This window comes from Nipponia nippon, unplaced genomic scaffold (assembly GCF_047370975.1).
Source record: "Nipponia nippon isolate SJK-2023a ecotype South Korea unplaced genomic scaffold, ASM4737097v1 scaffold_9, whole genome shotgun sequence".
Taxonomy (NCBI): Eukaryota; Metazoa; Chordata; class Aves; order Pelecaniformes; family Threskiornithidae; genus Nipponia; species Nipponia nippon.
This window is the reverse complement of record NW_028262413.1, coordinates 47,810,705-47,834,634: the sequence shown is the minus strand read 5'-3', so window position 1 is coordinate 47,834,634 and position 23,930 is coordinate 47,810,705. Positions and strand designations below refer to the sequence as shown.

The 23,930-nt window shown below is 40.1% G+C and overlaps 1 protein-coding gene across 10 annotated transcripts in view; it reads right to left on the bottom strand.

Moving 5' to 3' along the window:
• Nucleotides 1–23,930, bottom strand: part of PIAS1 (protein inhibitor of activated STAT 1) — a 63,338-nt gene that overhangs the window by 9,964 nt on the left and 29,444 nt on the right. For 9 of the 10 annotated variants that reach the window (XR_015701686.1, XR_015701688.1, XR_015701685.1 and 6 more), the window contains exons 3-8: nt 13,076–13,160; nt 12,396–12,443; nt 10,923–11,013; nt 10,114–10,248; nt 6,905–7,010; nt 5,334–5,407 (exon numbers count right to left, since the gene is read on the bottom strand). Coding sequence is in view for 6 of the 10 variants with exons in the window: in XM_087745438.1 (XP_087601564.1) it covers nt 5,334–5,407; nt 6,905–7,010; nt 10,114–10,248; nt 10,923–11,013; nt 12,396–12,443; nt 13,076–13,160 (539 nt within the window). In the remaining 4 variants the exon portion in view is untranslated. The remainder of the gene's footprint in view (nt 1–5,333; nt 5,408–6,904; nt 7,011–10,113; nt 10,249–10,922; nt 11,014–12,395; nt 12,444–13,075; nt 13,161–23,930) is intronic. The other variant, XM_087745441.1, reaches the window with a different exon arrangement.

Sequence of the window (23,930 nt, the reverse complement as noted above, 5' to 3'; positions counted from 1 at the left end):
AGAGACAAAAAAAAAAAAAAAAAAAAAAAAAACACAAACCAAAACCCAAGATTACATCATCTTGGTATTAAATTAACAAACCGGGCTATTCTGTCTGAAAAGAGACAGAGACAGGTTGAGTTTCACTCCAGAAAGAACTCTCACAAATCCAAGTTTTGGTTAAAATACATGCCACATACACCATGACCTCCTTCCTATAGGTTTGGTTATTGCATAAAGTTACTAAAAATCACCTTTTTAACTACATTTGATCAAGGAATCTGACGACTACATCCTTCCATATTCCCATAACAAAATACAGAGTCCACTGAGCACCTGTAACATACCAGTGTCCTGGATGAACCACAAAAAGGAATTCTTCATCAGTATTTTAAAAGCTGACAAACGTGGGTCAGTCCTCCCCTATTCACTCACAGTTAACCTGCGTATTCAAGCCGCTGTCCGTGTCTCAGTCATCGGGGCACTACCAGCACCACTTGTCTAGCTTTATGGCCCCAGAAGGACGCATACAGAAAATGCATTTGCAGGATTATGGATCGTGTCCTGACGTGTTTCTCTAACTCCATCACTTTCACCACTTTCTCCAAAGAACTGTCAGAAAGTGACTACTCACAAAATAAGTCACACCTGTTAACTATGAAGAAACTATTTTATACTCCTCCTGCTGTGATAACCACCACTGCTATGTATACAGTTGTGAGCTAACCTGAAATTTCACTGCCTTTTTCTTGTGTAAAATACAAATAGCTGACTATCCCCTATCATACCTTTTCAACACTACAAAGGGCCTGCAAATGTTAACGACAGATGAGACAGGAGAAAATGAGTTCTAAAGTTCACTTTCAGATGAGGACCATCCTTTCCTTCAAGTCTGTAGAAAGGCCAGGACAGTGAGGTTTTGCAGGCCGGCACAAACTTGCCGCAAGTTTAATACAAAAAGCACAGCTGAGTGCTTAAGCTGAGCAGATAACATAGGAGTGATACACACAGTGAGTATTTCGGCTAAATTGTGGAACAGGAACATCTTTGTTTGGGTTAGGTAAATCAATGCTAACCCAGACCATAAAATATTAGCATATGATTACATTGAATGCAAAACTGATTACGGATCTGAACTAAAAAAAGTTTCCTCTCCTCAAAAAAACCCAAGCAGTTGTTTTCTGGCAAAGTACTTATGCTGCAGTTTAGGAGGGGCTTTAACTGACCACACTAAAGGTTAAAAAAAAGTAGGAATGTCTAAACAAGACTTTTCCCACATTAAAAAACAACAAAACAATTATTTATTAAGAACTATTCATACTAAGTATTTTGAAGTTATATATATTTGACTAAAATATACACAATGACTTCATTTGAAAACCTTCAGCCAATTCTAGGCGTGGATAGTAGGAGGAACTGTTTTTAGCACGGCTTAAGCGAGCACCGTGGTCACGCATACTGATTCTAAGCAATACAAGATGGGTGCCACAGGATGGCACTCAATCGCAGAATATCAGAAAACTAAAAACAATATCAAGAACAAAGGCCCTACTCACAGTCCACTACTTCCTCCATGATGTTTTGGGTTTTTTTTTGTTTTTGGTTTTTTTTTTTTGCATCCCCCCGTAAGCAGAAATCCCTCCACCCCGTCCCCAGCAAATTCAGCTAGACTGCAGGGTCTTGCTAATTTTCCTTCCCTCTGGCTCTCAGTCACTGTCACAAAACTCCCCAGCAGATGGGAGGGGAGCCGAGAACTCCCCGGGGAGCCCGCAGTAATGGTGGTGGAGAGCTCAGGCAGCAGGAGGTGCTGTATGTGCCATGTGTTTGGCACCCCCACCCCTCAAATCCATGACCAAGCACATTATTTCTATCACATAATCAACCCCCAACAAAGCCAGGCCCCCTGATCCATGTCTGTTATGAATTCTTATCTCCCAGATGGTAGGTCAATGGCTCATTTGTCTTTTGGGCACAGTAAGAGTCTCCTAGCTTAGCGAGGATCAAGAGTGAGGGCACCGGAGATAAAACCTGGATGCTTCTACGTGATGCAAAATAAAAATAAGGAAGGCCGAAGACGCGTGCTGCAGGAAGAACATAAATACCTGTCTCTGAGCAAAAAAGCAGATTTAAACCAGAAACATTTTCACAAGCTTTCGGTATAAAAACTATGGCTCTAGTCTCTAAGCAGCGGTGGGATTTAACCGAAGCCATACGCACGCAGATAGAATCAGCGTACTCAGCGTTAACAAGTTGATGGCTCCTTTCCCATTTTTGGCATTGAACCTCCTGGATCAGCTCGGCCATACTGGCCAAGCTGTGTCCGAACTGACAAAAGAAATGGTCATAAAAGAAGGGATGCATCCCAACTTTTGAAAACCTGTGTTTCCCAACACTGTTACTGTTTTGATTCCTGCCTGTCAGCAGCCAAAGAAACACTGCATTAATTTCTTTTACAAGGGTACAAAGCATTGCTATCTTTTCATGCTAAAAAATGCACCCAAAACAGGAGTTAAGGATTTGTAAACAAGGCTGCAAAACCTACGGTAAAATGCTAGATTTGGGATTTTTGTTCAGTTAAATATTTGATCTGGCTGCAGAGCCTGTGGATTTATTTATTTTTATTTCAAGGGAAAAAGAGAACATGAATTGAAGCATCTTCCTGAAATACAGACTCAGTCCAGCCCATTTGCCTGCTCTATCTTGGAAAGATTCAGCCAATAGTTAACGACAGCTTTTTCTCCGTACTCCACGGTCTCGGAGGGAGAGCAGGCCTCTGTGCTAAAAAAAGCTCAGCAGCAATCCAAAACAAATTCAGAGGAAGCTGCCTCGCTCTGCACTTTTTTGAGGGCAAAATAAAGGTTATAAAGTCTAACTTGCCACCCCCATCCGGATATGCAATTCCATTTATTTTATTGACGTATACACACTAGAGAATCACACCCGTAACAAATGAGACAGGAGAACAGCACCCTCACATTAACAGAGCTGAAGATGCATCGTTCTCTAATTTTTGGTTCTGCTGTTGGAGAGCAAATCGGCATTTTCAATGCGTACTTTCCAAGCATACACTGTCCATTCAAGCATTAGAAAGTAAGCACAAAATGTTTACAAAAAAATTCTCCCTGAGCCAAACGCTTACAAATTAGCGAATAAAAATATGGAGGCTGTAATAAAATTACAGTCAGACCTGAGGACAGTCTGGATCATGCTAATAACCCTTCTATTCATAGGACGGGTTGAAAGGTGCAGTCTCTGTCTCAACGAGCCTTTGCAACGATGGATTATTCCAAGAGCTACAGTGAAATCAGGCAGCACTGAATGAGGAACATACTGGAAAAAAAGTCAAGCGTGTATGTTTTGCAGACATTATTAAAATGACACAGAGACAAATATGCTCAAAATAATCCGCTATAGACTTTGTTTTGTATGTCTATCAGAAAAGCAGTACATTTTAAAGAGGAAATACTGACAAAGGTAGGACTTCTGAAGAGCTACATCCTAATGTCTGCTGTTTTGGTTTTATGCCTGGCAGAACTCTGAGAAAACAAAATAGAATTTGACATCTTTAGGTATTAGCAAACTTGCAGTCTTAAAAGCAATACTGTAGAGGATATTCCTGCTCTAATACTAACTCATCTGAATAGCAGTCATCAAGGAAAAAAAAAAATGCATCTAAAAGCACTGCAGAAGAACTTTTATCAGCAATGGAGGCAATCAGGACAAACAGAATTGTGTCAGAAAACTCCCATGGAACGATCTATAAAGCAACATAACTGCCTGAAGTGGCAGTTTTGACAAATCAAGTATGACTGAAATAAAATCTGTAATTCCAGAAGATGCATGAAGATTAATTTAAGATCATGAATTAATACATAGGCACTTCTAAACTCTTACAGCCATTTAATTCCTAACGGATTATTATTTTTGTCTGTATTGGAAACTAATTTGAAGTGGCAAGAATACTGTGCCTAAAGAATGGCAAAAAAACCCAACAGGACTATTGTTGTGCTTTCTAGAATAACAAAGTACTAACAGCACAACAAAAATTCAGCTATAACAACTCAGCAAAATAAGCTGCCAGGTGTGGACCCTAAATACTTCAGGGTTCCCAATCTGCAGCAGTTTCAATGTGACACAAGTTCATAGGTTTATAAGATTATAGGTTATGAGGTTCTAAGTTTACAGATCAGGATTTTATTTTGTAAATGCAATCCCTATATCTTTCCTACAGATGACTTATCTTCCTTATGTGTTATTACTTAGTAAGTATCAATGTTGCTACGGAGAAAGTCTTAAGATTGAAGATCATGAAAGTATCACATTTAAAGATTTAAAATAACCTAATATGTACAGAAGAAGTAACCACAATGTCAATTGTGCTTTTTATGAAGCAAAGCTTAAGTATCTAAAAGTTTATCTTTACACTGGTAGGGTTTAAGAACATATTTAATAACTTGAGAAATAAGCTTCAATTTTGCAAGAATAAAGTCAAAGTTCTTCTTTAGATTTCAAAACTGAAAATTTCATGTCAAGCTTGAGCAGATTGAGCCAAACCAGGAAACAGATGTATCCTTTATCTTGAAAAGAGGTTAAAAAGTTATACTGCAATAAAGATACTGTGTCAATCAATACAGAGAGCAAGTATTCTGAAGGTGCATGGTACTTGAAACGAGCACTAAGTCCCAAAGATTAAAAAAGTGCACGTAATATTAATATTGCGCAGTTTACCAATGATAGCATTAACCCAGGTATAAACTGCCTCTTATCTCTGCGTCTACTTGGTTAAAAAACAACTGGTACGTCAAGACACAGTACATCTCTGCCACCTCCACATTCATTGGAACTGTATTCTCCCACTTCAAATTTGGAACAAATTTTGTTTGAAGAACCTCTAGGACACTGCTCCATTTTTAATCTAAGATTATTAAATACTCAAAGTGTACACATGCACGTAATCAGCTTCAGTTAAAAGATGCTCAATTCTTTGACTGCAGACACTGGCTGAAGAGCTATTTTTAATAGTCAGATTCACCTACCTTACCACTGAGAGTGGTTTTATCACAGTCAAGGACCCAAACTGCACACTCAGATGATCTAGTGACAGGTTCAAATGTATGCTTACATATAATTTCAAATAGCGTTTTCAAGTTAATGGAATACTCATTTTCTCAGGGGTATATTACATGCTTAAGCACAGTGACAGATAACTTCAGCACTGGATCCTATCCCCACAAAGTTAACGCACAGGTAAACACAAGCTAACCTCTACCAAATACATGTCCCAGAACAGCCACATTTTGATCAGAATCAGTTGTGAGGGAATAAAAAAAAAAAAAACACACAAACAAACTTACTGGACAAAGAAGAGAAACTCTTAAGCTTGTTGTTGCTATTTCACTGTCTGGATCGGCCGTCAGTTTCTCTTTAACTGTTATTTGAAAGAAGAAAAGGTTTATTTTACAGTTGATTTAAAACACAAATTGGATGACAGAGAAATAAAACGAGTCTGAAACTGTGTGCTAAACTTTTAGTTTGCCATATCTCCTGGAAGCAAGCAGCAGTGACTATTGTTTCAGACTCACACAACAGACATGTAACATAAACAGTTTCTACTCTCTAGAAAGATCATAAACAACAAGATTTAAGAAAGCGAAAAGCAGGAAAAGCTCATCTTAAACCAAGATCCCTAGAAAATGTATTTAGAGATGTGTCTTTTCATATCATACAACTCCGTACTTGAAAGTTATTTAAAATCTACCAACAAGTTCAGCCACATTAGACTTGACTGGTAATTTCAAGCACATTGAAAAAAACATATTAGTAACTCTCACATGGACAAGCACCACCATAAACCTCTGAAATACTCAAGCAGCCCTGTCATTTAAAATTAAAAAGCAAACTGAAACATAAGAAATCAGAAGTACCCTGACAAAATTTGGGTTTTAAGTAACAGCAGTGAAATACTAGCACTACAGAAGTCTTTCATCTCTACCCATCCTCCACTTTTACTTACAAGGACTGCTTTATAAGCAGTCATCGGTTAAAGGATCAAATCAGCTCCATGTTCTTCCCGCTCTGTGCACCGGACCTACACCCTCATTCCCAGCCTGTATACACAGGGCAGTAGCCACCTGGAAACTCTCTAGATTTTTGTGCATTTAAATCATCACGCTGCATTAGCACAAGCTAATGCCCAGCGCTATATACCACTGGCTTTGTAGCATTTACTGGGGGAGTAATTTCTTCCCTTTTGGAGAAGGTCCTGTGCTGTGTACGACACACACTATCTGAGCATTAAAGAGTACGACCAACAGCTGCCCGGTGCTGGTATTTTCACCCTCCCCTTGAAAAAGAAACATGCAGCAGTTTTTGCTTGCATTTTTGTTATACAAATTTATACCAACCCTTACTTGTCAGAGAAAACAACACAGCAGCAAACCTCACACTTAAGTTTGGAAGGGAGCTGGGAGGACTATTGTGCTAGGCACTCTCTCTCCAGGAGCTCACTCCACAATACCGTGCCAAAGGAACAAAAACTGCGTTGATGGAGACTTTCCTCCAGCACGTCAGCATCAAGGTTCGGTATCAGGCATTTCGTTCAGCTTGCCTGAGGTACTGAATTACCAGTTAACTATATAAATACAGTTGTTCTGTTCTGAAGGAACAAAGCCAGTATGGCTGAACCGAAAGAGATTCTCTTGCATTTTTCCCTTCACAGTGTCAACAGGGTTCCTGGACTGGCTCCTAGTACAAACAAAGGCCTCTGAGTCTTTGAATTGGAACTGAATACAAAGAACACCACTATCAGATTCTCAAAACCCAGAGAATTGTAGGAAGTCCAAACCTCAGTTAGTGCAGCCCTATTTCAAATCTCCCGTTACAAAAGCTATGTTTCCTTTTTAAACAAGTAGTGCATCAGACATACTTAGTGCTCTAGAATGATCAGGGTTCCGTATTCCTTTTGCTCGCAACCTCTGCAGTAACACCGTGGAGGACAGCTGCTTTACAAGATAGACTGCCATAGAATAGTTCTAGAAAATAGAACAAAAGATCAAAGTAAAAACCGTTTCAATCAAAAGATAGCTTGTATTTTATACAAAGCTTATGCAATGTGTTATGTGATTACAGGGCACCGTGTTTCTAAAGCAGTTACAAGACTTTAGATGGCAAAGTTTTCAGACCAGAGAAAACCCATCGTGCTTCAGAAAGTTCACGGGGCTGAAGTTTTAGAGATGCAACAAAATTGACTTCACGCTTCACTGGGATTAGATTTAGCTGCAAACCAAGCTATTAAAACAGCGTTTAGGACACTTCTGGAAGTTTTACATCTAACTCGGGACATGCAGCCTGCAGCCCATTTAAGAAGGGTAATTTTACATCAATAATGTTAGATACTGCAGCTGTATCAAAACACATAAGGGAAGCTGTCAGGTCAAATATGATCAATTTTTTTTTTTTTAATAAAAGCTTATTTTGTTTTCAAAACAGGAAAATCAGCAGTGATGCCTGTCCAAAAGCGATACATAAAAAGATGCATCATCTGCAGCATTTCCTACTCAGTCTGGAAGCACTGTTCAACTCGCTTTTTCTTATCTTCCGGCACTTACTGCCGACGAAATGCTAATGCTGCTTCACAGCCGAAGCTTAACAGAAGTAAGGCAGTTAAAGAGCTCAAGAGCTCGGTGGGGCCAAGATGTACTCTAGTGAATCTAGTCGGAGCGGGCGAGAAGTCACCGCTCCCAACTGTCTGTCCCTCCCCTCTGGAAGAGGTTAAGTCACTTCTCCCCATCGAACAGACCATGCAAATGTTCCTTATCGGTGTCAGCAAAAAGCCAGGGGTGCTCACTTCTGCCACTACAGAAGATAATCTGGCACGCAAGCAGGTCAGATGCAGACCAAACATCGACTCTGCCAGCGCCCCTGTGAGCGGGGTAAGCCTTCCCTAGAGGGACAGAGCAGGAGCGGCTCCTCCTGGCATCGCTAACGGGTTTCAAACCACAGCCTGAGATTTCTGGAGCTCTCCTTTTTCTTGTAAGCTACTAACAACAGCAGACAACAACTGTCTTCCTGAAAACGTGATCTTGTACTATGCATTCATCAGCAACACCCCTCTCTCCCCCCCGCCCCCAAAATGAAAAGGACAAAAATTTGTGTTCTCCCATCAATTACTTTTTGATATAAAAAGTATTCGCTAAATCTGTAGCCACATTCATACACCTTAAATCAAAAAATGAAAGTCTTCCCCCAGCAACTGCCATGTATGTTTCCACTAACAAAACAAAAAAATTCTACACAATTGTGACATCTACCATTATTTAGGATGCCACCAGAATTCAGAGATGGGATTTCAGTAATGCATCTTACCATAAAATTACACAAATTGAAATAGCATCAGAAACACCACATTTTAAATATTTTGTTCCTACAATGAATGCTTCTCACATCGTTAAAAACCACTACTGCTTTAACTTGTTTGTTTAATGCCTCAATTAGTATAGAAGTTAGAAAAATGGTAATTAACATTGTGAAATTATTTACTGACAGCTTGAATCTACAAAGCTAGGAACTTGCCCAAGGCATCTTGTACAGAAGGCTCTTGAAACAGATTGTGTAAAAATCACAATTATGACTTCAGGAAAGGTAGAGTACACCAGTTGAGACATGCAACTGACTCTTAAGGGAGGGGGAGGAGGGGAATTCAAATTTTGTACTACACAGGCACATCCAAATATAAAATCATTCCTCACATTTAGCTGTCAAGGGCTCCAACAGTTGCTTTAGGAAGCGTTACATCTCATGAGTGGGGAAGTTCTGACTGGCGTGTAATTCTCACAAAATACACTCTCTTCAGTTGTCTATTGTAAGCTACACGTTAGCCGAGATGGGTTTTATAACTGAAATATCTAGGAAGCCTGAGAAACTAGCTAGTTCGCAAGAGACTAGCTTAGAGTCCACGCAGACTTGTGACACTTCTTTTCCCTAAATCCTCACTGGTATTCTTAAGCAAAAGTGCAGCCCTGTATTCAGAGCAATAACCAGGATTCATCAACTTGCGGGCAGGCACTTCTGCAATGTAACCCAAGGTTCATTTTTAAATGCTTATTTCTGATACCTGCAGGTCTCATTAGATAATAGAAGGTTTAAAAAAAAAAAAAAAATCATTCAGCCATCATTTATTCTGTAATCTGAATGGAGACTGGTTTACGCTCCACAAGAAATTCATCGTTAACTACCATTGTGATGTTTTATAACTGGCTATTGTGCACGATTGGGCTGTAAGCATTTTTCCACGCCGGTTCAGGAATCCCGGGCTTTGCGCACTGACAAATTCTTGGACAAGGTTGGATCTCAGGACAATTCTCGGGACTTCTAAAAACGGGATGGTTGCAATGGCAAAGCCACCATTTTTCAAGTACACGTTGAGTCTGTAATGCATATCTAGCAGGTTTTTTTGCCATCAGTGAAAGCAGTACACTAATTCACGGACTAATTTATTGAAGTAACTTTTTGCAGCGTGTTCCAGATTTAATGAGTCCAGTGGAACATCAGCAATTTTATAATGCCAATTGTAACATTCTCCCCACAGACACAAAAACGTTATAAAAACGTGACTTTTTAAATACCAAGTATAAAGATAGCAGTTGTGAGAACAGAAATGTAAAAGAGGCACATTAAATCTCCTGCGTCCTGCTGAGTTGCTACGCTTTACGTCCACTTTACACAGTTATAAAAGACCACTCTGTACTGACTGCCACATACTAATTACAAGTTGAAGCCAAGATAAGGTTTGTCAAGCCCCGAAAATCAGGAAGAGCTTGAAGCCTGAAGTTAAGACAAACAAAGTTTTATAAGACGTCCTGATCATCTTATCTGGCCCTCAGTGAGTCACAAGGATAGGTGGGTGGGGGGTGAAAAGGGAGAGAGCACACCAAAAGATTTGAGGGCTTCTGATCTAAGGGAGCACGTCATATCTGCCTAGCATAAAGTAATACAATCAAAAGAAGGAACAGTCTACTGCTAAACCACGAAGTATTTTCTGCACAATTAAACTTGCTTATCTTTCAAATCTTTCAAACAGATGCCAAAGCAGAAACTAATAAGCTTTAGACAGCATTATGTACCAAAGTTACTTACTCTTCCAATTTCTGCAGTCCATGAAACAACGATTGTGTTTGGTACCGTCGTAGATAATCTGACGAGTGAGGTAATGTTGATTGGTCGGCTAGGTCGCTTTGGTTCAACACCATTTTTGGTTGGTGGAAGATAGCCCTAGAAATCAAAGTATTTTTTCCCCTCAGCAAAAAAATAAATACATACTGCTTTTGCCTTCTTCCCCTCTCACCACAACCCTGCCCCAATAAAAGCTGTGTCTCACCTGAACCAGGCTCTCTCTTTGATTTAAAGATATATGTAATTTTTTTCTCTCTCTCAGGCAATAAAGTATCAGGTGTTTTACATACCCTTTCTCCTTACACAGAGCCTTGCACTTGCCAAGTCCAACTGGAATACGAAAAGGCACCTTTGCCATCTCTCCTGTCTCAGTACTGCTGTTCCCCCACCTGGCTACCACTGCCCGGCCTAATCCTGTGCGCTGCCCCAGTACTGTACATTGGTGTTTTTCTCTTTAGTCCTGTTGGTCAGTGATGGTCTATTCCCTGCACAGACGGCCTCCAAAACAGAGTCCAGTTTCAGCCAGACTCACTGGATGTTTGTCAAACACAAAAATTTACTGTCATGTTTTTTGAACATTAATCCTTTGGATCTACTGGTTGGTCTCCTGAGAAACAATTTACTTAACTATCTTTTCCATTCATCTATCCATCTTCATTCAAATGCTCCACAATGTGAAAACAAAGGTTAGGATAAATTCTCACACTAATTTCTGACAGACGGTTCCTAATAACACTATCGAATTATGTATATCAAAATAACATCTTACTTACTGGAAGGCTGCATGGTTTCCCATTTACTTTCACACACAGATTGGGCGGGAAGTGATCTTCTTGTGGACAACTGGTTTCTGATAAACAAAACCTAAAAGCAAAAAGCTTCCATCATCTTTCACTTCTAAAGTGATTTAAAGATCACCTCTTCCTAGAAGTAATTTTTTTCCACTGAGTTAGGAAAACATGACAAAACTTGCTAAAAACAGTTCTCAAATTAGCTGTACAGATCATTAAGCAGGAAAGCCCCCCAAAATTACAGGTTTGGATCAATATGGCTGTAGCTTCCTCCTCAGATTTCTTGAATTCCTCAGACTGACTCTAACTCATTCAGATATGCAAGTTCCTGTTACAAACGACAGATCATCCGATTGTCTTTCCTACCATTTCTCCAGCCTGACCTCTTGATACGAGACCAGGGTTTCACAAAATATCCAATCTCTTCAGCTGGCCCTCTCCCAGTTCAATAAACCAGCCAGCTGTTTAGTCACACCATCAAATGCTATCCTCATGCCTATGTCTGAACTTAAGACAGTTTTATTTATTTACCTAAGTTCAGACAGGCTTGTTTGCTGCTGGAACCAAAATAAGACACACCCTTCCTTGCTCTACGAAATGTGTGCAGGCCAAGATCGCGGACAATAGGCATTCAAAGGACCAAAGAGAGCCTCTCAGCTCCACTGGATTTCTTCCAGGGGACCTGCCCCATCCACGCAAATGTACCATCACATCAGGGTGTAGCTATTCAACGCAGCTGACCCTAACAGGCTGCTGCTCTCAAAAAGGGGGAGCTACCTTCTGTCCCTGTTCTCCCCCGTGCTCTCCTCGTCCCTTTGTCCATCTGACCCAACACTGAGCCAACCCGACTTGCTGATCAGCAGAAGGTATCCTAACAGGCAAGACCCAAAAGCGATCGCTGTCTGGCAAGTTAACAGCTCACCATGCAGACACGACAAGGGGGATGAAAAGCAAGACAGTCATTTTTGACAGGAGCAAGCTCTGAAGTCAGCTCTGCTCACAGCCCTCCACAGAATTACAGGGATACAGAGGATTTAATCAACTTCCGATACATTTGTCAAAACCTCTAAAATAACCAACAGGTTAAGACCCCATCTGGTGATTCCCGAAGTCTTGCCTCCCATCGCCTAAAGAAAAGTAGACCTTGGGTCACCGTGCCCAGCAAATGCTGTGTTTGACATCTCTGCTAGGAAAAATAACCCTCCCTGCATAGCTAAGTACGTGCAGGATTCTGACATGCCAGACATCAGGCCACCAGCAATTTCAGGAAAGCTGCATATTACAAGGACAAGTAGTTAAATCTGCCCTTTTCAAAGCAGCCAACAGCAAGCTTTTCTCAAGGGAACAACTGGATGAGACTCTTCTCCATAAAGGAAAGCCCGACCTGCTGGGGAACATGTATCCGATACATTTAAAAAACCAGCAGCATCAAGAACAGGCGATACAAATACATACCTTAGCTGGACCTGTACTGTGAAGTCACATTTGGTCCCAGAAATATCCCTAGAAACAGCAGAACACAGGTTAAAGCCTATTGTTCACACAACAGGTTCATCAATATTTTCTCAGTTTGCTCCAAGTTCAGTGTATGTAAACCACACTTTCCGGTATATATAGTGCTCACCACACTTTCCTTCTTCTGGTCAGCCAAACCACCGCTCTCAAGACACACTAAAAGGTACATTTTTTTACTTTTCAAGGTAAATAAATCAATTACATTCTCATCTGACCTCTACCACTTCCTTTTTTTTCTATACTGTAAAGAAAATTCTGATGGGTTGCTATGAAGTACAGCTTTGTAGTGAATAAACATGCAACTTGACAAAGGATCTGACTGATGGCGAGAAAGGGCTGCAGGAAGGACAGTTATGTATTTGTACAGCACTTAGTACAAGAAAAACCTGCCCAATACTCACTGGACAGCGGTGGTATTTAATTCTCTCTTCCTCACCCTTTTCCTCTCCATCAGCTTACATACAAAGGAGAAAAGAATTCCCCAGAAGAGTATTCTCCAAGACACTACACACACACACCCCGGTGTTCTTTAAGAGCACATTTCAAAATGAAAGATATGGTAAGCTAGTTCTTTTTTTGATTTATTTTTATTTAAATACTGTATTACTGATTAAACTCACATTGAACTGCTGATTTGCTGCACTTGTTGTGGCGTCAGTGCAAATGCAAAGCAGGTTTCTCGAAATCGCTGACTATTATCTGATGCTAGAAGAAAACAAGAGATCATCACATTAAAAACAGCAAATAGAGAATAATTAACAGAACGATCTCCTTTCATTAAAGTGTCTACATATATATCCCCACATTTTTATAGCAAGCCCAACAGTATGACACACATCTGTTTCTGTAAACAATTACAGAGTCAACAAGACAGTTGGCATTTAAACCCTCCTGTAAATAAAAATACAGTAAACAAACTTTATAGGCATATAAAGTATACATTAAAAAAAGTGATACAGATAACAGCAAAGCTGAGACAAGTCAGCTTAAGACTTTCTATCAGTCATGGTAACTTAATGCTAAATGTTCTTTCATATTAAACAAAAAAAGTTCTTAGGAATTCTCATCAATCACTATTTCCTTTAATGCACAAAATCATGGATTAGCCTGTAAAAGTATACAGAGTGACTGAGAAGCAGAACACAGGCAACTTCTCACATTTCAATAAGACACTTTATGGAGTTAAATGCACCAAATATATAATATGCAAACAATTCACGAGATACACAAGCACGAAATCTGGTTTTAAAGTCCTTCAACTCTGCTCCATAGTGCTGCGTAACAAAACAAACAGTCCTTAAGAATTAATGCACCTGCTGAAAAATCAAAGAAATGTTAAACATCTCCAAAACAGTGCTTATATCTAAAACACATCCCTTCGCCAGGGCTGCAGGCACCATTGCAGTACAGAACCATACACAATGGCAATGCAAATGGCTTTAAAAAAAAATAAAATAAAATAGCGAAGCATCTCCCCAGAGAACTGTTCAACATGCTCATCAACACATTTATTGAAGTGAAAGCTGTAAGAAGCTTGCCATTCAATTTCATTATTCTTAATAATTTTATAAGGTTATGAACAACTGTACTGTGTATTAAACACTCGATAAATTTATCATTTTTTGTTTCACTATAATACACTTCCTGACTCATCCTTGAGTGACAGATGAGCGAATACTTCAGGGTGATACTTCAGATATTTTGTTAAAAACAGCATGTGGTAGGTTGGAACCAACAATAGAAGAGACACTGACTTAGTATAAATATTAACAGCAGCACTCTCACAAAATTACATTTATATCTTTCTTGTATGACAATGCTACAAGATCTGCACATTTTATTACATTATACGCAACAACCACATGCGGTTCATTTATCAGTTGCTCTAAAGCTAGATGGGCAAGAATAGGTAATATATACCAAACAGCAACTTTTGTGAAAATACTAGCAATAGTAAATCTTTTTAAAAGCATTAAGTTAAATAAAGAACTTTTTCTATTTTTATATGTGTACACTTCCTTTTTTTCCCCAATAAGAAGTTCCAAAGGCAGCATTTGGGCTCGGGTGCAGCATGCAGCCTCACGTTAATGTTTAGTTGGACACTCATGCCTACAGTATCCAACATCTATTTTTATTTTAATACATCTTCAATTCCATTTCGTCAAAAGGGCGTAAGACGACAGCCACTCACATTACCACAATGTAAGAATTTGCAGGAAATACAGACACAATGTATACAATTAACAATGAAAATCTGTTACAATATTTGGTCTTCAATATGATTTTATACCTATTTTTAGTTATAAATTGAAAGATCAGAATTATATACTGTAATCAACAAAAGCTGAATTAGCGAAGTTAAATAATGCACTGCAGACCAGAGAACTGACTGAATTCAAGTTATCGTTTCATATTTTCACACGGTTAAAGGTGGTCTTCCTCTGTTGGTTGTATTTTCCTCCCCTGTATTATTTGCTTTACCCTCGAAATTGTCAGTTCTGGCTTTATCAGGGAAGTTCTGGAAGGTCTTTGCAAACATTTGTTGTGAACTCCAACATCTTTAGTTGAAGAACAAGGCTGCTGAACATTTAACTAAGGCTACCTTCATTTGAAACTTAATTATCCAAAGAAGTTAAACGGCAATTATCAAAAGAAGTCTAAACCCAAATTTCCCAAGCAATCTTTTTCCCTTTCAGCTGCTCGTCTTTTTGCTTCTTTTGGTTTTGCAGCATCCCCAATTCAAAGATAAGAATCAAGCAGGTAATATGGATTTTTGCAAGCGTTAGAAAGAAGGGAGGAGCAAAATACCTGTTAGCAAAACAGCAGAGGTCCCACAATTCAATCCTTTTCCTCTGTTCATTACTGTTTGGTATTAATGCAAGACTTATTTTTTGCTAAACAGCGATAAGTGATCTTGAAAAGTGGGTTTCTAACTTCTATATTCAGTCTCATCATGCTCACTGGCCAAATTAAAACGGCAGAAAATGAAAAAGTACGTTCTTCAGTGCTGACATGGGAGCTTTCATAATTCCAGTTTTCTTCACGAGCTATAGTTCTAGCGCATGTAAAAGACAATTAATAGCCTCTGCTTGAATGAAAAATGTTTGCAACAGAAATAGCCACTTCAAACTCGTAACTGTGAAAACACCACAGAATCTGAGCATTATGAATAACTGCGTTGTACGCATCACAGTTAATGAATTTACTCTTAACCAGAATCCACCTAAAATGAAAAAGGCAAGGAGGAAGGCTTTGGGGCTGGGGGAGGCTGGGTGGGTGGCTGGTTTCAACACTGTCAGTTCAGACTAAGAACAAAAAGGCCTCCGACATTTCTCCTTACGCTGGCTATTAACTTCATATGCACGCGTCTTAATATCTGTAAGCAAAAGTCTATGAGCTGATAGATCAACGGTCCCCAGTGATGGGAGATGTACTTCATCACACGCTGCTTGATCTTTTCTTAGCTGTAAAACAGCATTAATATACACAAGCCGTGTTTTCAATACATTGCTTTTGTGTACAAGCAATCATTGTGATTACCATGGGAGCATGGCCAAATTGCAAAGAAGGAAGAAACAACTTGTTAATTAGGCAAAGATGATCCAAAAGCCAATCAAAAGATTTCCAAACTCCTGACAGATTGAGCAGTACAGACAGAGGAAGACAGACACGAAGCTACGTTACTCTGAACTAAGAGAGCTGCAGTCAGACTCCTGAACTAGTATTAGGGTACAGCTCTGCCCCTTGGACGTGTAACTACCAACTGGAAAAAGAGCAAATTCAAACACCAATTTCCCAATTCAGTGTGTGCTACCATAAGCAAGTCTAACCTTTAGGAACAGGCACATTTCAGCAAATTATAAACACAGAATTTGGATTCTGACATTCAGCACAATATTAAGAAATGGCGAGAACAAACTGTGCAAAGAACAAACACAATCAGTTTAACCCAGACACAAAACAACTTGTGAAAGAGGCCAGGAACAACAGTGAAAATACCAGGCTACCGCATCGGGAAGCACAGTTAAGACTTACATGGGCTGTGGTGGTGAAAAGCATTGCTTCCATTTTCTCGCTTTCAGCTAAGATCCCCCAACTGCTGCTCTAACACCAACCCGCCGGGACAACCTCCCACCTGCCCCTGCTGCAGGGAACCCGGCTCCCCGCACCGTCCCGGCGTTCGCCAGCCCGGCTGCGGAAAGCAAGGTAGGGCAAAATATACCCTCCAGCTGCAAAATCATGGCAAGTGAATTCAAACAGAGGCCCGTTAGATACAGCAAGAAAGAGTCAATAGCTTCATAAAGACTGTTTGCCACACTTGAAAACCAACTGTGGGTTTATTTTGCTGCCTAACGTGCTACTGCAAACCAGAGCCATGAGGGTGTTTGCCAGGGGGACGGGGGACGTGGCAGGGGCAGGCTGGGGAGGAGGACCTGGGCTGCGGGTCTGGGGCTCGCCTAGGAGGAAGGGGGCCATGCAGCAAACAAAACCAAAAGCATCCTCTGGAAGGGAGATGAAACGTGTTTTTTCTTTGTGGTTTTCTCTAATCTTCTCCCATATGTTTTCACGCAACCCTTTCAGATCCGTATCTACTATTTCTAGATCTACTTACCCTACAAACGATGCATGAAACACATTAAACAGAGTTAATTTAGCAGCTTTACCATTAAACACTAGGCTTCCAAGCTCAGCTATGACTATACAAACTCCCCTATTTCTAAGGTCTTCAGATTTCTCAGGAAGAGACACGGGAAATCTGGAATTTGAGAGTGTAGAAACGCTAACAGATTTCTATTAATTCATCTGGTGTATCTGCTGCGTTTAGGAATACCAAACAGATCCTGGCAAGTCAAGCACATAATTTACTTTTAAAGTTCTGGAGTATGATTAAAACCAGAAATATGCAAATATATAGTTTCATACAAGAAAATCATTTTGATGGCTACATACATGCAACCATGCCCTGCAAACAACTATTATTATTTAACAAAAGAAAGGCAAAAATAGATCTTCAATTGAAAACTGAGTGGACTAAAATAGAATTTATAATCTAATAAAGCTGGAATCTAGCCAGGACAAGAAAATTAATGTGAACATACATAAAGTTGCCAGGAACTTTTTTTGGGGGTTGGTTTTTTTTTTCCCCCCGTAACTATGAATTATTAAATTTTATAACCTTTTCTGTAGCACTCTCTGAATGGTACAGAGCTTGGAGGATTAGTCAAGACTGGTTTATGGGCCACGTCTCCTTCGCGATCTCAGAAAGGAGGTACCATGCACAAATGTCTAATGGACTTCTATAATTTTTTTTTTAAATTTACATATGAAGAACAAAGGCTCCGTAATTTTAAAAAAATTACCATGAATCACAAGCATCGCTTTACCTTGCTGCTAAAACATTTCCTGAATAATTTAGAGATTTGAAAGGGCAGGCTTTGAAAGTATAATAAAAAGCTTTTCAAGCAGACTTATGTAATTAAATGGGTGTCAACGAGAACAGTTTCAGACAAGCCGTACAAAAATCCACTTCTCATCTTACCGTAATCTCACCATTTTTGAGGGGGAGCTGAGGGGGCGGGCAGAGGGGAGTGTTTACTACTTCTTCATTCATCCAGCTTAAATCCAGGAAAGGCAATGAACAAAATCCACGTTTTCTTGTAAACACATACATACACTTCGTAAGAACCAGCACAAGCTCAGGTCCGCTGCCTCTACAGGTCCCCAACATTAGTACAGCACACTCTAAAACACCTAAAACCTCACAAAAACGTTAGAGCAGAGCTGCTTCTTCAGAGCTATTCTTTTTACCAATACGCTATCCCCACAGCTTCCTGAATTATTTCATGCTTACCTCGTTCAAGTAATGATCCAAACAGCATATGGGATTGGTATACATTAAGCGAGAGTGACCCAATTATGCATTGCCTGTTGTATATTTTGTTAAACATTTCACGTGAGTAATGCGTTTTCAAAATTTGAGCAAAAACTATTTTAATACGTGACAGTATCATTCACAGGACCAAAACACTTAAAATTCTATATGAATGTGTATATACATAGGTGTGCATATATAAGTAATATATTCATTGTCTCTCTATAAGTAATAACAATGACACATAAAAATTTATTCTTTATTTTGGAGAAACCCTATAGCGCTAGAGTGAAAAAAAGAACCCAGTTTGAGTGGCTGCATTTTCTACAGCTCTAAAAATATTCTGTTCCACCTCACCAGTACCCAGGGCTAAAAATAGCCACATAATCTTTCTGCAGTAAAATACCTCTTGCTGTCTTGAGAAAAAGCCAGTCTCTACATTTCCATTCAAGAGCAGATACCTTAAAAATCTTTAATGAATCTTACGTTATCACATTGTTGAGGTGCTGATGCTTCCTAAAGCAACAGCAGCTGACCATCATACTGCCAGTATACTAAGGTTAATCTTTTCCATCTATCGTCACCAAGTGCAGCTTATTAAATAGCGAAGGGAACATATTGCCTTCTAATACAGAAAGATACTCGGACTAAAATTAAACTTGCACTTTACACTGCAGTAATTACCTAAGTTCAGGCCACAAGAAAAGCTATCATTGCATTGGCCTATTACCAATGATTTCCAATAATAGCATGTTTATTTCTGAAGGCAAAAATAGTTATGTTAAGTGAGAGTATCAAGAGTACAGCAAATTTTTGCTAAATGCTGTGAGATAAACAAGAGATGTCGAACTGGTTATTCACTAACCTAATCCAGTACAGAATTTTGATCAGTTAAATTTGTCAAAATATTAGCCAGAAAAACCTAGACACTGTAGAAGTTGTCAACCCAACACATAAATAATTCTTGCTTATCTTCCCCAGATAGCTAAGATACATCATTTAGTTATAGCACAGGCATTTTGCTTTTTCTTTTAAACAACAGAAGGCATTGTATCAATTCATGTTCTATCCTCTCTCAAATATCACTGCTGAAAATTTAATACACTGCCTCCAAGCTAGACCAAAATTACTGCATTTAGATTAAGGCACAGAAAACGTTTACCTTTTAAAAAGGTAAGATTCAGACAGGCTTTGAATTATGTTGAATTGCAGCAGAAGCCAGGAAATTCCTAACGCGATACCACATACACATAGCTCCTCATAATGTAGTTTGCCAAAACCTCTTGTATCGACCCTGAGCGGGGTTCATTTATACAACCGCTTCTGGAAGCGAGATCAAATGCCTGTGTACAGTACACGGCAATATCCGTATATAAGCAGAAACCAAGCAGCTCCATGGGAGAGAAACGATGAGAGGATATACCTTCACGGGGGATCTACAACATCTCGGGATGCACCATTAGCCCTTTTAAAAGCACCACAATTTATGAAGTTCCTGGGTAGCACAAATGTTTATACATAAACACTTCCTTTCCATGAACCACAACCTCTTAGCACCAAGCTCCTGCCATCTTCTGGAATCAAGCAGCAGTACCTTTTAAACGACTACCCACCATACCCTGAGTTTCCTGCTACCCATTAAAGGCATTCGCAGCATGCACTATCGGGTCTGTCCCAGCCAGACTCCTCCTCGGAGAGCCACCCTCTCCCCTGGAAGGCAGGAAAAGCCTCTTGCTCATCGCCAGAGCCATGTCAGAGCGGGCCAAAGCCGGACCCGACGCCCCGACCAGCTGCGTGCCAGACATCCAAGAGCGTGGCCGAGGGCCATGGGGAAGCGCAGCGTGCCCCGCGCAAGCCGCGGGCTTCAGGAGCTCAGCCGCACCGAGCTCAGGTCCAGCACCACCAGAAATCCCAGATCTCCCCTTCTGTTTTGTCACCCACTCGCTGTGACATCTTGGCCATTTTGCTTCATTTCAATCACTTATCACAATGGACGTTGCGTAACCTTAACATTTCAAAACACTTCAAAACTACTTGAAGGGAAGCGTTTTAGTAAACATACAAATCATTTGTCCCTTGACAGCTCTTAATCCACTTCCATGGGTTACAACTGCACTACACTCACAAATACACTGCATTACTATGAAGTGACAATGCCACATTCTTCAGCTTAAACCAGACGGAAAACTGAACTCAGGTTCTGCTCGGTCTGCTGCAGTTTTCACTTAAGACCATTTTTAGATTCTGTTCAACTTAAGCTTTTAATAGTTAATACTCAGAAGGAATAGGCAGAGCTACACTGGGGGTGGGAAAGGCAGGGAATAAAGAAACATGAAGGAGCTTATTTGAAATAGTGCCTAAATATATATATGAAAATAGCCTGGAAATACTCCAAGGGCTACAATTAATTCATAAATATTACGTATTTTATAACTCTCTATGATACGTTGTATAAACAGAATAGAACAGCTGGAAACTCTGTGCAATTGGACAGACATTAATGTTTGATTATTTTTTTAATCAGTCATGTATTAGAGCATTTCTGAGCAATGAGGATTTCTGAAGACCTACAGTAAGTACTAAGGGACAATTTCATGTCAGCCTTCAGTGCCAGAACTCTCTGCCCTCCAACCCTACCTCTGTGGAGTAAATCCCCACCTACTCCAGCTCTCCTCTCGCCGCTGCCTGTCCTGGGCCCACAGATCTCCATCGCACATCTGGTCCATCATTTAGCCAGAGGGAAGGAACACCACTGGATCCTCCGTACTCAAGTCACGTCATTTCTTTAGACACCTAAATATATGTCCCAGAACTCAACTGCTGCCATTCAGGCTTGAAAATTTTAGCTTCTACTCCTAAGAGCACCGACAGCAGTTAAACGCTTCAAGCGAGCAGTACTAAAAAGCTAGCACTGCCACATCCCTACGCGGGGTATCCTGCTTCTAGCCTGTTTTTACTCTCAACAAGAAAGTAGCAAGTTTTAGAAGGCTAACAGGAAAGGCAAAAAATTAAGTTTAAAGTTCATGATTAGATAACAGAGTCCCTAGTAAGCTCTCTACCAGGATTAGCACAAGCCGTATCATCTTTTTCTAAAAGCCATCACAAAGGGAGATAAAAGTATCTCTAAGAGACTCCAAATTACTTAAGACTTCCAAGTCCCAGCAGCCTTTCCAACAACTACTAAGTGATCTCAGCATCTTGGTTGCAAGAGAAAATCTTAAAAAATACATACTGCAACAGCACAGCTTCATCTCTCGTGCTATGTGAGCACCACTGCTGGGCCTCAAGCTCTCCAAACACTTAAAAGGGATACCACTCCAAGCTTAGATTGGTTCACTGATTATTAATGGATTACTCACATGCTTTGAGTCAACCACGTGGTTTGCCATAATTCCTTCTACTAAAAGCTTTAATTAGCATCATAGAATATCCCGAGTTGGAAGGGACCGACAAGGATCATCGAGCCCAACTCCTTATCAAGTTATCAATTATCAAAAAGATAGCCTCATTTGATGTTGGGAAGCAAAGTGGCTTCCTAGATCCATCCACATCAGAGCAGCGGTGTCTGAAAACATCCATATCCTGTAAGGTCCTGGAATTTGGGTGATCTCAGTTCTACGCATGAGGAGATTGAGCAATCGGCTAAAGCGAGCAGTAATAAATTATACTCCTCCTCTTGTAGCACCACAAGAGCTACCCAGTTGGTTAAAACTCTCTCATACTTAAAAGAAACAGACTCTAGACGATGGAAAGATTCTCTGTACATAAACTTGAAGCATACCATATGCAAATACAAGTTGAAGCCAAAAAAAGAAATTTAAGCGCACTGTAATTCCACTTCAGCTACAGCACATCAACAAGAGAGAGGTAATATTTCAGCTTATTCTTGCACAATTAAAAGCTGTAGAGCCGGAAGTCAGAAGGCTCCAGCCCGAGTTGAGAATATAGTGTTTTGTTGAACTTCCTCCCACAAAGTACATTTAAAAAAAAATAACAAACAGAAGACAGTAAAAGCGTGACTTTCATACAAACCATGATACCGACTGCACAGACCAACAGATCAGCTTGCTGATATATGAAAGGGAGAAATACTTGCCAAACAAAACTTCTATAGTTTCCAACCTAGATTACTAAGTGCACTGAATTGTTTAAGTGTTTAATAGCTGTACCTCGAACTCCAGGGACCCTAAAGATTTTAGTCATATCAGTTGCAAGATCTGTCTTCAAAAATGCAGCATGTCCAAGTAACCATGATCAATCACAGTCAAAAAGAAAATTTCAAGGTAAATGCAAGTCAGAAGCACGAACGCTGGTCAGTAAGCACACAATTCTTGAGGGCGGGCACCAGGGGTGAAATTCTGCTTATTGGAGAAACCCTGTTATTAGAGTCCACAGATTAAGAAAGTAAACTAAGACCTAAGCAAATCAAGACAAGCTTTGGTAGAGCCTTCGGAAGCTCCTTGCACCCGATGGAGCCAGTATCTGCAGGCTGGCAGGCAGGGTACAATGCTTTCTGTAGGTGATACTCTGACTCCCCAAAAAGCCTGATGTTCGTCTCCTCCCTCCAGGAGGGTGAGACCTCCAGGTAAAAACCCTGATTTCCACGGCTCAGATCTGAGTTTCAATGTTGTGTTCCACATTGCTTAACCCTGAAGTACAGCAAATAAATTGTAGGGATCTTCCGTAGGCCATTCGAACAGCTTTTAAAAGAGTAGCAGAGCCCACAGCCTCTTTAATCCTTGAAATGGAAAGAAAAGGTTAATTTCCCCTGACAGGTAAGTAAAGACCCATAACCTAGTTAAAATGTTTTTTGGACCAACTACACAGCTAAAGCAATTAGGAATGACATACGCTGTAACAAGAAGTATTTTTAAGATGTTGTTTAACTATCTAATGTCCTTTCCATAATAATCTGGCAGAATTTTGGTACTCATTACTCATCTCACAGTAAACACATTTCACCACACAGACGAGATCTTATCTGTGTGTTAGAAGTTACTTTTAGAAAGTTGGCCCTATGCTTAAAAAACAACCAGTTAGCAGCGTCTGTGCACTGGGGGCTGAAAATAGGGGAAAATTCAGTGAAAGCTGCGGCTTCACTTGAGAAACTAACAACCAAAATTCTCCCATTTAAAGGAGTTCCTATTCAAAAAACAAGAGAGAAGTCACAACAATAAGCCAATTTTCATACATTCCATCAAGGCCAAACTGGATAGCTTTTCCTCCCAAAAAAACAGTCATATCATCACATCAAATCGTGGTTAACCATAGGGCAGAGTGCTCAGACTTCTCACCAGCGCTGGAAGAGCTCAGTGTACAGAGTCATCCACCAACATACATTTTGAGAATATAGAGCATTCCGAGTTGGCTTGTACACAAAAACATCCAATACAGATGCTTTCTCAATTTTGCAGTGAGGATGACTAATAAAATATGGATCAAATTCAAACAGCTCCGCTGAACGTGGACATGTACCTCTTTGTCTCAGATAAACGAGTCCACTGACCGTCTTCTTGGGGGTAGAGAAAACGCTGTCATCCCCTGACAGCGGAGCCAGCATCACCATAACTGTCAGCATTAGCACACGGCTCTGACAGAGCTAC